Source organism: Apteryx rowi, unplaced genomic scaffold (assembly GCF_003343035.1).
Source record: "Apteryx rowi isolate R43461 unplaced genomic scaffold, aptRow1 scaffold_50, whole genome shotgun sequence".
In the NCBI taxonomy this organism is placed as follows: domain Eukaryota; kingdom Metazoa; phylum Chordata; class Aves; order Apterygiformes; family Apterygidae; genus Apteryx; species Apteryx rowi.
The window spans coordinates 2386096-2400896 of record NW_020450761.1 but is presented as its reverse complement, the minus strand read 5'-3'; the positions used below and the strand labels follow the sequence as shown (position 1 = coordinate 2400896).

The 14801-nt window shown below is 44.0% G+C and overlaps 1 protein-coding gene across 4 annotated transcripts in view; it reads right to left on the bottom strand.

The window, feature by feature from the left end:
• Positions 1-1848: 1848 nt before the first annotated feature.
• KCNG2 (potassium voltage-gated channel modifier subfamily G member 2) overlaps positions 1849-14801 on the bottom strand; it is a 58727-nt gene continuing 45774 nt past the window's right edge. For 3 of the 4 annotated variants that reach the window (XM_026079790.1, XM_026079791.1, XM_026079789.1), the window contains one exon: positions 1849-3524. In XM_026079790.1, coding sequence (XP_025935575.1) covers positions 2709-3524 — 816 coding nt within the window. In that variant the 3' untranslated portion in view covers positions 1849-2708. The remainder of the gene's footprint in view (positions 3525-14801) is intronic. The other variant, XM_026079792.1, reaches the window with a different exon arrangement.

Here is a 14801-nt window from a genome sequence, read left to right as displayed (position 1 = left end):
GTCAGGGTTTTCTTTTTTTTTTTTTTTTTTTTTTTTTTAGGAAAAAAAAAAAAAGAATTAAAATCTGTCATGAATCACAGCAATGCAATACTGGTACTGATTTGCCAGGAGACTGAGTCAGCCTGGGCAGCAGCCACCACAGCTTGGCCCTCCTCACCTGGCACAAGGAGATTAGCTCACTGGGGCGGCAGGTTATGAACAGTGGGCAGGACCCCGAAATGGATGTATTCGCTGGCCTTGTAATTCAGTGCAAGTGGTGCTTCGGAGCCCTAGGTGCAGTGTGCAGGGCCTTGTCTTCTGCTCCCTTCCTCTTGCACAGCACTGGGGTGTGGCGTGTTACACATGTGCTGCTCCTAGGTGTGTAACAAGAGTGTGTCTGGCCCAGGGACCACAGGGTACAGCTCTGGGCTGCCTGGCGCCGCTGCTCTCTCCTATAGCACCCTCTGCTAGGGCAGCGAGCGGAACCATACCAGGGCTCCAGCACCAGCGGCCACAAGGTCCTGAGGCCCAAATGGTGTTATCCAGCCCCGGCAGTGAGCCTGGCATAGCCCCGCACCTCCTTGCCTCTCTGCCAGCCCTGGAAAAGGGCACGTGATGGGCATTTCTGCAGTGGTTGCCGTCGGAAGGGCAGGCAGAAGGCCCTCTCCTCCCTGCAAAGCCAAGCAGCAGAGCATGGCTCTGGCTGTCCCAAGCAAAGGCTGCTACGCAGCCAGTGTGGCCTTTGCAGGGTAGCAAAAGGGTGTGCACGCATGTGTGTGTGTGTGTCCCCTGTTTGGCCTGAGAGGCCGCAAGTCCAAGTGGGACAATGAGGTGCTGTGTGTCCACTTCCACTATGGTGCCAGCTCAGCCACGCTGCTAACTCAAACAGGTGCTGCCTGCTAGGCCACACTGCGGGGCTCACCACTGCCGCTTCATACAGGCCTGAGAGGGCCAGTGGCACTGGCCCCTGGCTGGTCTGCAGGAACGAGTGGCTTTACAGCAGCGAGGACTAACACCAGCTCCCCCGCCCCTACCCAAATCCCAAGCAGCTCCAGAGGTAACCATGTAGCAAMAAAGCTTCCAGGTTTTGCCAAAATAAAGCATAACATTTTATTTTCCCTTGTGCTGTTCCTATGAGGAATGGCTTAATATGAGAGTTTGCTAGTGTAGTGTTGGTGTTATAACATATGCCGAAGGGAAAAAAAATAAACAAACAAACCCCAAACCTTTGCCTGCCCCCCTTCAAGGCATCCGCTTTTGTTCCGTTCCTGACAGTGGGAGAGTGAGAAGAGCCACACTGCATGGTTGTTCCTACAGCTCGTCTAATACAAACGGAAGCACAGGGAAATGAGGTGGGTGCGTGCCGTTTCCTTCTTTCCCTGAATCGCATCCCACTTCTAGGAATACTTAAAGATGAACACAACACACTGCCTTAAACCAGCCACACAGCTCTTCCAAGGAGGAACAACATAAGGTAGAGGGCTGGAGAGCTCACAAGATTTGCATCAGTATAAAAACAAACATACAATGCTACCATATGATTTGTTTTCCCTTTAAATTGACATCATAAACGTTTAGATATGAGAACTAGGAGGGACAGCCAGAACAATAATCTTAATCTTTAGATGACAGGATTATCTTTTTCTAAGTAGGAAAAAAAAGAAGATTATTCCCTAACGTAGGACACAGCTGCTACGCTGCAGCTTGGGCCAGAGCCCACTGAAGGATTTTCATGGACTTCAATGGGTTTGGACTGTTCCCGTTTGCATGGGACTGCAGTCACTGCAACCACCACTGCGGAGGATGAGTATGCAGAGTTGAGAGTCACTGCTGTCCTAACATCATCTTCCCCCTCTTGGACTGTGTCTATTTGAGGTTTAGGCATCTGTTAAATACATTTTTTTTTTTATATGTGAGAGATGGAAAGAATGAAAAGAAAGTGGAGAAATGTTGTGATTTGTAAAGATACTTGTTATATTCAACTGTGAACAAAGGAAAAAAAATAAAACAAGTTAACATTCGGTACCATAGTTAGGAAGCTTGTCTATGTATATTTCTGTCATGGGCTAAGATACAAAGCTTACTGTGGTAAATATGCGTATTTGCTAAATAATACATATGGAGCTAGCGCACAAGTCAGAACTGCCCAGGCTGTGGTGCCTGGTTTATGAAAAAAAGATGAAAACAAGTCCCTATTGAAAAGAAAGGAATAGGGATATTTCTGCCCTGCTGCTGCACCCCTCCCCTCCACGGTGCCCCTCAACTTGTCTGAGGTTTGTGTTCCTTGCCAGAGCTGCCGAGACAAATTCCCAGTGCTGGGGGTCCGTGAGCTGGGCACCCCTCATGTGGCACACTAGACACCGAGCGGCACCGAGCGGCAAGAAGGTGACACGCTCACTGCGCTGCCAAACGGCACCAGCTCGACCGCGCTGTGCTTCAAGTTATGTTCCCCTGGCTGGACATTTTCAACAGTGGCTCCTTGCGGGTTGCCAAAAATAGTTGCTCAATAGAAAAGAAATGCCCTACGAATAGTGATGGAGCAGAGCTGTACATGATGGAGTTTCTAGGGACACTTTTGAGTGGGTCCTTATGATCGAAAGTTGCTCATTAAGGGCAAACTCTTGGGTCTGCCCCTAACTTACACAGTTCAGGAGGCTCTTCTCGCAGAACTGAAAACCCCTCTTGTCTGCTGCTTCTTGCGCTGCTGTTTCAAGTCTTCAGCTGTTCAGTCAACAACTTTTCTTGGCTTCTTGGTTCACTGCTGACCAAACCTCCTCCACAGCAGCATCTGGAGGGGATGAGACACTGAGTCCCTGCGAGCTGTCACCATCAGGGAGTTTGGTACTCTCTTCTAGCAGGCGCATCTGCCTGCTGGCTGCTTGTTGCTGCAGCTCCTTTAGCTCACTGTAAGAACGGGAAAAGGTATGAAAGATGGAAGTGACTGGGAAAGCCATCAGCAAAATACCGCTCAAGATACTGCTCAGGGCTACCACCTGTCCCGGGATGCTACGAGGCACCATGTCCCCATAGCCGACAGTCGTCATGGAGATCACGGCCCACCAGTAACTGGTGGGGACACTTGTGAATTCTTGCTTGGCTCCCAGTTCGCTCTCAGCCAAGTACACCAGAGGAGAGAAGAGGGCCATGGCCACGCACAGGAAGAGCAGGAGGAGCCCAAACTCCCTGGTGCACCGGCGCACGGTGAGCCCAAGAGTCTGCAGCCCCAGTGAGTGCCGTGCCAGCCTCATCACGTACAGGATGCGCAGAGCCCGCAGGAAGCGCAGCACCAGGCCCACTCGCTCCAAGTACTTGTTGCCAGCTCCCCCGCCAGGCTTGCTGCTGTTTTTGGTGGTGGAGACCATATCCACAATGAGAGAGATATAGAAAGGCAAGATGGCCAGGATGTCGATGATGTTGAGCGGGGTTTTCAGGAAAGCACATTTGTTCTCCGCCTGGATGGAGCGCAGGAGGAACTCAAATGAAAACCAAGCCACGCACACTGTCTCCAGCACAAAGATGTCATAGCACTTCTGCGAACATTCACCCTGGGGAGAAGAGGAGCAGGAGAAACACAAAAGGGGGGGGGAAAAGATTTAGCCAGAGAGCAAACCAAAGAAAAAGAACATGGCAATTCTTAAGGGGAAGTGCCAAAAGCATGTGAAATCAAGATGAACTGCTAGCCACGAAGTAAAGCCATTGCTATGAAGAGCAGTTGGAACAGACGATTAAAAACTGGAGCAACCAGCTACATCAGGCTACAGCCTGACAGGTTAACAACACCCAAGGGTATCCCAAGGTGGCCAGGAATTTGGTGTGATGGTATCAGCGGCCATCCAGAGAGCCCACTGCTGAACAGCCAAGGGCTCACTCCTAATTTCTAACTGAGTCTTTAATAACCTTTAGAAAGGATTACTACATGATTCACAGATTTTAACAAATGTGTCTTTCCTCCCTCCCTTCCTGATCAATAATAAATTGCTTAAAAATGGCTCATAAACACTTACAGCATTTTATGTGCAGTGCTTGGGCTCATCTATAATCTGTTATTCACAGAGTGTAGAACATTTTTTAAACGGTAGCCAGCATTTATTAACATGCTAACGCTCTAATCAAAAGACTATATAAAGCATTGATAAAATTAGTTTTTTTATGAAAGAAAAAGTACAATGAGAATGGAGAGTGGGGCAGGAGAGACAAGTATTTTTAATTATTTAACCTATAATAAGTAATTATCACAATACCCTCCCCAGGCTTCCTGAGACRGAAAAGTGTTTTAAAAAGTGCTTTTCCCTGTAAGTTCACTTGGTGGAAAATAAACAGAAGTCTCTGGTTCTTTAGTTACAAAACTTGTAAACAAGCTAACCTCGGAGCATTTGAACAGCAATAAATAATAATGGTGATGATTGTTCTTTGATTGTTAATTCAAAAGCAGAAATATGGTGGCAATTCTCTGCTACATCACTGTTAGTGATACCAGCTGAATAATAATCAGCTTCTCTAAATAAATAGATTTTGATGCAGACAATTATAGGGCTAGCGCTGTTTTCTCTGTAAATGTAATTTAAAAGCGTTAATGCTTTGGTGGCTATGAGTGGAAGGGAAGTGTGTATTTACTTGGTGAACCAGTTTGACTCTGAACAGTCTATGAAAACTCTTGTAACTGTGTAGGAGTCCATCCACAGTCATGGGGTGTGTAACTCTCACTGAACACAACAGGTATTAGGTACCTCTGTAACAAACACCTAGTTCTGCTCGCCTATAATAAATTACAGCAATAAAATCTCATTAAAGAATGGCAAGGCTGTGTAAAGCCGGTCCTCATCTCACCACCAGACAATCTGAGAATCTGGCACATACATAAACAGCTCTGCCCACACGCTTGCCACATGCATCTCTCACTAGGCAGAGCTGAGGACATGTTTTACTGCGCAGTGCCACATTGTAACTTTATCCCTCTCTAGGTGTTTACAGACAGTTTTCTCCCTGTTGTGAGAAAACAGCAAACTAGTTGATGGCATTTTTGCTTTGTTCATGGACTAGAATGTTCCCCCAAATGTGGGGAAGTGACTGGATACATGTTTCAAGGGCTGCTGCATTGCTGGCAGCATGAGCAGTATCATCACATACATATGTGTGTGTGTGTGTGTATACACACACATACACACACACACACACACACATACTTATATATGGATATGGATATGTGTGTGTATATATACAAAGCCTTGTGTTATTATTTAACATGTTAACCAAAATGCTGAGACAGTCTTCCCCATTTCATGCTTAAGGAGAAATTGAGACAAGGACTAAAGACATGTCAATAGGAAAAAAAATGTAAAAAAGGGATCTTCAGAGCCTGTGTTTATGGCCCTTGTATTCAACACTATGAAAGACTGTAGGGCCATGTATTTAGAGATTTTTTTTCCCATGTTCAACTGGTATATGATATATCTTTCACTGTTGCTCAAGGGGACAATGTTGAAACAGAGGCAGGGAAAAATTACTTGTCCCATTGAAATTGCTGCCAAGGCCTTAAGCATATTGCAGGGAGGGGAGAAGGAGAGGGAATCTTGTTTTAGTAGTGCAGTAACTCAGATAGATAGCCTGTCTTTAACTTCCTCTCTAATTTTGATAGGTGTGAAGACCAGAAGGAGCTCAATTTATATTTGCCTTACTAAACTAATTTGGTCACAGATAAGTAGTTCTACCACAAATTTAACTGATGGGGCAAAATATATTGTTTTTAGGGGCTCCTCTCCTATCACATCATGATTAAGAAGTGAGGCTCTTCCATCATATAAAGAACCATGATGTTTTCATATCACCACAGCACAAACCTGGTGCTGGGGGCTGGAGCCAAAGCTCCCAAAGTCAGTGGAAAGCCTCTGCTGATAACTTCTTCTCACCTACCACCCAAGAAACCAGCCAGGAGACTGCTGCTGCCCTCAAGCCCTGCCATCCTCGAGCCCTGCGCCTGGGCGTCTCATATCAGGCTGGACCAGAGGGCAGTGGCTGTGGGTGATTCGCAGCTCCTGATATGAGCCTTGCCCAAGGATCAAGCTGAGACTTGCTGAAGGCAGCTCACAGGAGAATAACTATGAATAGAGCAAAGCAGCAGCAATGGCAAGAAGGAAAAAGCCCAATGTGCAAACTTCCTTTCTGTGAAAGGTACATCACTACCTGGAATACCACATATTAAGACTAAAATATAGCTTGCCTTAAGAGACCTATCTGGCAGGAAGCTTCTTGATTCTGTTGTGCCTGGTGTAGGTAGTGTGTATATAATGTTCACTGCCATTAATAGATTAAGGAACACCGGTGAAGCCCATGGAGAACATRGCCTTGGAACAGACTTACAAAGATATTAAGGTGTTTCATAGTTAATTTGGCACCTAACTGCCCTGGTGCTCTCCATTTGGTGCAATAGGGAAGGAAACTGCTCAAAGTCATTCTGTATATGGGCCCCGGTGTGGGGGCAAATAGGCCTGAAAATTTTTCTTCATTGATGGGCTATCAGTGGGGGTAACTTCCACAGGAAACTATCTGACCGTTTACACAGCAACAAGCTTTTCCTACAGATTCACCAGCCTATAGCTTTGCTAGTTATGTTTCCAATCTTCCTGCAGACCTACATCAAAAATGCAGGCACAGGAGCAGTCCCGCAAGCTTCATTCAGCTGAGCGGGAGCAGCTTCGCTGTATCTGAAGGTTGAGGCATCCAACACCGCAGAATCAAGCCAGCATCTCTGAACTGCTCTTTGCCAGCACCATAATAAAGAGATGAAATGTGCTCCCTCCAGGGCTGATGGTGGGCTCTGGTTTTTCTCCACTCTCTCCACTTTCCACTGTTGACAGCTAACATTGTGAATGCTGAAATGTTTACTTTCAGAAGAGTGGAGCGGTAATGCTCTGTTACACAGAGTTCATTTTAATGGGCTGAAACGATCCTCTCTTTTAGCTAATGCATAATTATCTTAGCAAAGTGCTAGTCTTTCTCAATATTGTTATTAACCTATTGCAATCTGAACAAGACAGGCTCTGTCCAAAGGCTGTTCTGAGAACAAGAGGGTCTGAACAAGCTTTTAGAAAACAGACTTGTGTGTCGATTAACCAGCCAGAGGCCATTTTTTTCATTAATTGAATCTCTTTCTGCTCCCTGGACCATGTTTCAGTAGCAGCTAGGTATGACCTATTATAATCCCAACATGAAATCACAAACAGGAACAGAAAAAATGTGTTTTATGCTCTTTGCACTTTGCTTCTCTTAGCTGCAGCTGCTTTTGTTTGAAAGCTTTTTTTCCCCTTGATTTGATATAGTCATTCCAAAAAAAAAAAAAAGGCAAATTTTTTCTCTTTCTAAAACTTTCAGCTGTGTATTCTGGAGTCCAACCGGATGTTATAACTCTGCTTAGGGTTTTGGGTTTTTTTTCCATTTAAGAAAAAAAAACAAACAAAAAAGCACATGCATACACTGATGGGGGGGGGGGGAACAACCAAGAATTAATCAGCCATTGGAATAAAAGAAAAACAAGTGCGAACAGAATGGAATAGCATCCTGCCCAAAACAGATCTGTACCAAATCTAGATATTCTCCAAAATGATCAAGTTGCACCAACTCACGGCCATAAACATGTACATTAACAACTAGTTACTGATTTTCACTTTTCCTAAGTAGAATAGCTAGCTCTAATACTAACTAACCAGATTTCTTAATCCTGTAGTCTGGTAAATTTGTACGATTCCATGTTCACATCTGCACTGCCAACTAAAGGTAGATGAAAATGGGCCACTGACAAGCTTCTTTTAGTTTTGATAAACAATTATTTGATTTTTTTTTTTAGAGCACTGAACAAAAGATACTATGAATGGCAATCACAAAGGCACCCTCTACTTCACCTTTCTAATATTGAAAGACTAATGCTCTTTTTGCTTATCTGTATATAACCATGTCATTATATAAACAATGTCTTAGGCTTTTGATTACAAAAAGCAGTGGTATAATAACAAATATAAGGAGACTGCTGTTCTTTAGAATATGTATGCATATATTTGTGTGTGCATGTCTGTTTCTTTCAAATACCAAGCAGATTTTTTTCTCCTGTGCAGAAATTACTCGCATATGGGAAAATAACTGAACTTACACAGCATATTGGGGCCATATACTAATGTCAACTCAGGACACAGAAAAAGAAAAGAAGGAAAGTTTCAGTGAGTGATCCTATCCAGCCAAATTAAAGTGAGTGTCTTTTGCTAGGATTTATAGATATTTGCTGTCAAAAAGCCAACTGCAGTAACTTTCTTGTGGAGAAACATTTTCTTTGCCAAAGGAACTACTGAGAAAATTACAAAAAGAAACGCTGGTGTCACTGAAGTTCAAATCTAACTGTATTCATTGCTCTATATGGTCCATCTAAAAATTGCAAGCATCTTTCAGAAATGTTTTGGTTTGGCTTGCAGGGTTGCTTTCACTGGTACTTCCCTGTACTGCACCTCAGAAAAATCCCAGACCTTGTTGCATGATTTCTTGACCCTTACTTCGGCCTCTTTGGCCTCCTGAGAAGAAATTCTGATTTTTCTCTAGATTCTTGCAGGCTTTGACACCATCTCCCCCCTCTGGTATTAGAAGCTGCCAAAGAGCCAGATCACCTCTGACCACCACAGGTCCTGTGTCACTCTGCACACTTTTTTGTATGGTCAGCAGCTCCCCAGCACTTTCAAGGAAGAAGCTGCAAAGTCTCAGTGCCTCCCACTTCACTCCTATAGAGAAGGATTTCCCTTCATATACTAGCACTGTCAAACAGGTTAAGAATATTTAAAAACATGAGAGTCATTCCATAAAAAAAATCTTACATAAGTTTTAAAATCATGGCATTTTTAAAAAGGTATTTTGGCTCTCTTTCACTTGCCTTTTGCTGACTTGAGCCTTTTGGGTCATGTTTTTCAAGTGTTCCCCTGCGCACATGGGATCAAACCCAGCCTGTTCCTTTGGGTCAAGTCAGCCCCCAAACGCACACCCAGAATTAGATACTGTAGGTGGGATGTAGCTTTCTACACCATAAATGTTGAGCCTTGAGACCTGTTTAACTGCTACCTTTCCTTGCAAATGTCTCAGACCTCTCAACAGCTGCATGCTGACTGCATAGTTTGGGCATATACATCTGGATTGTGGAGAAAGAGAGACACAGAAGATTTGACCAGCTACCAGATGTGTTTGACCAGTTGTAGGGATACTAAGCCTCTCCTCCATTTCCCTGCCTCCTTCACTTACTATCCCTGCCACACAGCAGATATATTCTTCATAGTCCATTGGCCTGCTTCTTTTAGCCCCATGATGCTGTCATGCCCAGTAGAGTGGCTGGGAAGAATGAAAAACAGGTAAATAGTACTACACATGCCCCAAAATGCCCTCTCATAAATACCTTCTCCTCAACCAGCTTTCCTCGCACCTGCACCCCTGTTACCACCCATTTCTCCAAAAGCAACAATACTTGTTAGAGGGAAAAGTAACATTATCTGGCTCTGCTTTATGGAAAGCAACCAAAACCTGAAAACTGCAAGCAGCAAGAAACATATAAAGAATAAAACAGACCATAAATACGCACAGAACAGACGTAATTGCAGGAACACCATCCATTTCCCTGTTCTTAAGGTGCCTGTCAGGAACAAAATAGTACCTCACCCCAAGACACGTGTGTGTTTGGGGCAGGGGATATTTAAAACATCTAACATTTTAAAACTCTTCAGACTCTGTGACTGCAGCCGGGAACAACTCAAGGGAACAGTATGTACTCCAGCAGTCAGCTGCTACTATCTCCCAGCCTGATCATACCGCACAACAAGGGAGAGGGGCTATACTATAGCTTAAGGAGCAATGATATACCGTGGGTACATTTTCTTAGAGGACATTTCTTAAGGTTCTGTTGCATTCTCACTGCTTAGGGACCTCCCCATTGGGCTAGTATTCCCTTCACTTTGTATTTTTTGGTTTTCTAGTGTTTGTAGCCTATTTCACTATAGTGAGTATACACAGCTTCTCAGGAGCTTCAGTTTTCAGCCTTGAAACAAGCCATGACATCAGTTCATTAAGTTCTTGGCTAGCAAATACACACGTGCACACGCACTCACACACATACACACAAAACAACTGACAGTTGTATTTGGAGTCTGCTGTCTGCTAGGTCCCAATATACAAGTGAAGGATTCGATTTGTTCAAGAACCATTCATGTTCAAGAAGGATGATTCAAAACAGAACAAGTGGGGAGAGTAATCTAAGGCTACTTGGCTGATTAGTGGAATGGAAAACCCATCTTGAAAGAGACAATTAATTAAATGCATTTGGCTTGTTTAGCATAATGAGGGCAGAGAAGGGATACAATTGCTGTCTGTAAATACATCAAGGAGATGAAGAGAAGCACTCTTAATGGCACAGTCAAATGTCCTCATTCAGGTTTCTCTCTGGACCTGCTGAAAGCACTGCTATCTCCATCTACTCATTGGATAGCTACAGTCCCCAGCTCAACCCACAAAATGGGACATATGATCACTCCTTAATCCTCTTCAGTGCAACATCAAAAAGGAAAGCTCAAACTACCCTCACTGGCTGTTTATGCTACTACAGCTGACTTTGTCCAGGAGTGGCTGAGAAGCTGCTGCACAGATACCACCAGCTAAGTTACAGGTCTCAGACAGCAAGATAGGAGTGGGGAGGAGAGGGATGTAACACTTTAAGTTTGTACCAGCTGTTTGCAAAGAGACCATATGACTAATCTCAGGGACTTTGTTGTCAGGAGAAGAAATAGCTACAGACTAGCTTTTTGGAAGCTGCACATCCAAAGACAAATAAGGTTCCAAAATAGCCCTCCTGTAGGAACAGGAAAGACCAGAGACCTTTTAAGATGAAGCTTCTCAGTTTCTGAAAATGACTGCATGATGTGGTCACCCATGATAACATGGGGCTGCACTCACTGACTTCAGAGGCCCCCTCCAAATCCTACGTTCCTATAACTTTCCAAGTTTCAAAGGAAATTATGTGCTTGGGCTAAAGATGCTGGAGCTAGGCCTCAGGGAATCTGGGATCCCTTCCTGGCTTGTCCACAGTTTTCTTCTGTGTATGTGAGTAAGATACTCATAGGCAGGCTATTAGTGATATTTAGATACCTACAAACTACCTGTGCAAGAATAGGTTTACTGTCCTTTGTTAGAACAACTCTTCTGAGTCAAAATACTGGTTAGCTGTATTTGGGGTCTACTCAGGGAGCTTTGACCATTTTACAATCTCTCAGTGCCATCTGGACATTGTTTAAAGTCAAAGAATTACATACGAAGACACAGACCCATGAGAACAAGATGTTATATTTGAAACTCATGAACTTTCATGGAATTTGAGGCAGGATTTCACAGGCCACAGCCCATATGGCTTTCATTTTAGTAGCCTTGTTCTGCAGCAGACACCCCCCACCCTTGGGTGGGAAGCACCCCAGGGTGACACATGGTCCAGAAGGGTACATGGCTTCCACACAGCCCGCCACACATGGACCATGCAGGACCTGCATACCCTGATGTCTGGTGGCTGCTCAGGGCAAAGGACTTGCTTATCAGTGTTACTGCTACCATTAGCAGCAGTAATACGGAAAAGAATGATGATTTCAATGAGCGGTGGCGTCCTCCAAAGAATAGCTTCACTTTAGAAACATTGACGTTCTTAGTATTTCTGAATAAAAGGCATCCTGGAGTTTTCTATTTCCAGAATGCTTTTCTTGGGTTTGGTCTGTTTTTTCACTAAAATTGAAAGTTAAAAAGAATGAATAATTAAACACCAGAAGTCTCCTTGCTGACATCCCCTCCCCTAAATTTCGTATGGACTATAAATCTTCCTTCTCAGCCCATTCTCTTTTCTAGCTCTGATCAAGGCATCAGAGCCCCTGAGGCTTGGAAAATACAATAATTTTTTTTAATCCATCCTATGTAAACCTAAGTAAATGCTTGGTCCTGAGCTTTTATGTGAAGAAGCTCAGTTACCTTGCAAATTAGCTCATCACCTGATTTACAGAGAATACTAGCTTGTAATTTCTATCCTACTGGGCCAACATGCAGTGCTCTGAAAACAAGACAGACTCATTCCTGCAGTCTTGCTTCAATAAACTTAAGCAATGACCCTTGGCATTTACAGCACACCTGTTTCCTGTAAGCACGGCAGGACTGCGAAAATAAAGATGGGGGCTATCTCCCATAAGTGGCAGCATAAATCAAAACACAGCAGAACCAGAGCAGGGCTGAGTCCTCACCAAGGGCACTTATGTGTAGTCTGAACCGTTTCCACAGGGAACRACAATGTGTAGCCCCAATTCTTTTACCAAAAGCAACAGCCCAAGAGAGACATGGCTGTATCACAGAGCAGTGGGCTTTTGAACTCTTTAAGGAAATGGTTCCTCCTCTCTCAGGATGCTCCTGCTATAATCACACCTATCCAACACTGGGGAAAAATGATGCTACAGTATCTAGCTATGCTCACAGATATACAGTGTCTGGAACTGTGAGCTGCCTAAACCCAGCATACTCTCTTTTCTCTTCCTTCTTCTTTYAAAGCTTGGCTTACAAACTAAATAAAACCCCTCAGTCTTGTTTTCACTCTCATACACACATATTTTATAACTTACTAACTGGATTAAAAAATCTTATTCTTTACAGCATTCTAAAGCTTATTTTTCCAGTTATACTCCCAGTTTTCCTCTTGTTTTATAGGCTTTTCTCCTCCTCCTGCCTCCCACTTATTGCTGGTTCTATTTTACTGACCCACATTAGTTTTGCTGGTTCCTGTAACCTGCTGCAAATTTTGGGGGTGTCTTTTCTTTCTCCTTGGAGGAAAGGACAGAGTCAAGCTTATGTTTTTCCTCTTATATTTTTTCCGACCCGTTTTTTCCCCTCTCGTTCTCTTTATCCTATTATCTGAAAGCAAGTGAAGTACTTGCCTATCTTGCCTCTGGGTAGATTTGCTCCTGCTGGTAGTGGCTCAGGAGCAGCTGGCAATCTGCTACTGCACTGCCCTTGCACTAAAATGCTGTGAAGCTGTATTCCTGCATCCATAAAGTGGATAAATCTCTGCAAGATGGCTCTGACCACTGCAAAATCCTGCAGTCTCCCACATTCCCTGGGACTGCTCAAGGCAACAGTAACAGTGTTTTCTGTGAAGCCAGAACAGCATATAAGCGCATGACTTACCTTAGGTTTAGCCAATGCTTTTACTGTGTACAAGCCTGACTAGCTGTGGATTGGGAGAAAATATCCACAGCTTCTGTCTGCAGAAACCCTGCACACAGACCTTTCAGGAGCTGGAATTTCTGTTCTGTTGTTGTCTCCACCCATGGCACCATGTGCCAAGTTTCAAACAAAGCTCAGGATGTATTGGATGACTGGGACCTTCACACTATTCTCTGCATTTCCTATTGGTTTCCAGGCTCAGAAAACTATCTGGAGCAGAAGGGAAAGTGTGTGTGTGGGGGGGAATATGAGGGTAGGGGGACCCTGCCAGTGAAAGCCAGGAAGCCTGGCATTTATCATGGTTAACAGTCCAGTGCAGCTGCGTTGTCCTGCTCATGAATGATCCTACCAGCTCAAGCTGAACAGCAGCTAAGCACTGGAGCTAAACCCTGACTGTAATATGGCCCATTTGCAGGGGTAATACCTGCCTCTGCAAATACAGCCAGAGCTGCACAAGACTCTCTGGTCAGGATACTACTTTCACAGGGCCAGATGCACCTCGTGCCCCTCCTTTTCAGACAGCTTCCAAGCTTCTGAGTTTTTTTCTGGCTGCCCTTGCCTTTAATCGCAATTATAAATCATCAATGCTCATTTCATCTTATGGATGACTTCACGTCTGAATACAAGTGGGCCAAAAAAAAGCCTGGGCTTACACCATCCTTACTGGAAACTCCTGTTCATCAGGGCAGCTTGCCTAGATGAGAGCTTCACAAACAGGATGGGCAACAGCTCACAGACTTGTAAGGCCAGACATGGCTGTTGAGCTAATCCCCTGCAGAGCAGAGGATTTCTCCAAGTGTCTCATGAATCACATCCACGGTTTCAGTTGAGCTAAAGCATAGTGCTTAGAAAGACAGACAGAATGTACTTGAAAACTACATGACAGGTACTCAAGCATCTCTAGGTAAACTGTTACCAGTGTTAATTACCCACACWCTCTAAAATATACCGTATGTAGAGTATGAGTTGTCTAGCTTCAGGTTCCMGTCCCTGGTTCACTGTTGTCCATGCACATTCTCTTATATTGCTGCTTGCTGAATTAAAAATCCTTTTAGTATCTCATTTTAAAGCAGGTTTTCCAGGTTTTAAATCATTCTTTTAACTTTTTTTTCCAGCTTTCCTGTTTTAAGGATACCAGATCTGAGCACAGTATCCAAAGTCTTATGTTTCATCTCTTCTCTACCATGTCGAAACGGGAAATCATGTATAGTAGATTATTCACCAGGATCTCTAAATACTTTCAAAGTCCTCACTTTCCAAAAGAGTCTTTTATCCTGGGCGCATTCTCTATACTTACAGGCCACACTCTGCACTGATGAACTTGCAGACAGCTGCTACGTTCAAATCAGTTCAGCCTGCTGTGCCAGATACTTCTAAGTACCTGACTAGTGTGTCATTTTGGTGCTATCTGTAAATTTCATTTGAATTATTTTTTTTTTTTCCCAGAACACCAGCAAAGAAGCTAAGTAGCTCTGGACCAAAATGAGAGACACTTGCATGCGCCTTTCTGCATACACTGGCACTGGACCATAGTTTCTCATGTTGTTTTCTTCTACTGCAAGATC